Source organism: Perkinsus marinus, assembly GCF_000006405.1.
Source record: "Perkinsus marinus ATCC 50983 genomic scaffold scf_1104296974502, whole genome shotgun sequence".
Lineage (NCBI taxonomy): Eukaryota > Perkinsozoa > Perkinsida > Perkinsidae > Perkinsus > Perkinsus marinus.
The window spans coordinates 1-1,046 of NW_003201117.1; the positions used below are offsets into that span (position 1 = coordinate 1).

General features: G+C 52.1%; 1 protein-coding gene across 1 annotated transcript; it reads left to right on the forward strand.

Annotated features, from left to right (window-relative positions):
* Positions 1-488: 488 nt before the first annotated feature.
* Pmar_PMAR013014 (fructose-1,6-bisphosphate aldolase, putative) lies at positions 489-1,034 on the forward strand (the record flags this gene model as incomplete). The annotated part of the gene is made up of 1 exon (XM_002765837.1): positions 489-1,034. A coding segment is annotated over one exon (546 nt), but the record flags the coding sequence as incomplete, so codon positions are not given.
* Between the last annotated feature and the right edge of the window lie 12 nt (positions 1,035-1,046).

The following is a 1,046-nucleotide window of genomic DNA, read 5'->3' on the forward strand; positions in this document are numbered from 1 at the left end:
GTGTTCGGCGGTTAGGCGATCGAGGGTGCCAACGAACATGGCATCAGCACTCTCTTCGGACATAGTGAGGAAGATGTGTTGAACACGAGGAGCACTACCCACGCCGAGATTGGTGAATTAGAGAAGTAATTTGCAAGTAAGTTGCATGAACAAGTTTTGAAAACCCGTGGTATGGAACCCACGGAGGTTCAAATCGAAGAGAGGCTTATTTTCGGTCACCGGATTGCACGTAGCGCACGCCCGAACAGGGCCCATCCTTCTCGTGAGCTCAAACAATTCTACGTGAACTTTGTATTGGAAGCTTCCTGACACCTTCGACGAGAGAGCGCTTGAGCTACTCGACCTAGGGTCTTGTCTATTGGAACTATGACCTCACGAGACATTGCACGCGCGTATCGATTGCACCGGCGTGCTCTTTCCCCGCGCAAAGCTAGACGTACTCTTACGTTAGTGAACTCTCCTCCTTGTGTTAAGTGAGCTACACTACAATGCCCGTCCGCCACATTGATCAGAACGTTGCGGCCGAGCTCGTGAAAACGGCTCAGGCTATCTGTACGCCAGGTAAGGGGATCCTGGCTGCTGATGAGTCCACTGGAACGATTAAGAAAAGATTCGACGCTGCTGGCATTGACAACACTGAGGCCAACAGAGCTGCCTATAGATCACTTCTATTCACTACTCCGGATGTGGGCAGGTATATATCTGGCTCCATTCTCTACGAGGAAACGCTCTTCCAGAAGGCCCCGGACGGTACTCCTATGGTTGAGCTCCTCCGTAAGGCTGGCATCATCCCTGGCATCAAGGTCGATAAGGGTCTAGTGGCTCTGCATCTATCGGACCAGGAGACTGCTACTCAGGGTCTCGACGGTCTCGCTGAGAGGTGCGCTAAGTACTATCAAGCTGGAGCCAGGTTTGCCAAATGGCGTGCTGTGCTGAAGATCAGTCAAGCTAAGCATCAGCCGTCTCAGCTGTCTATCGACGAGACTGCTCACACCTTGGCCCGTTATGCTTCTATCTGCCAGGAGCATAGGATCGTTCCTATCGTT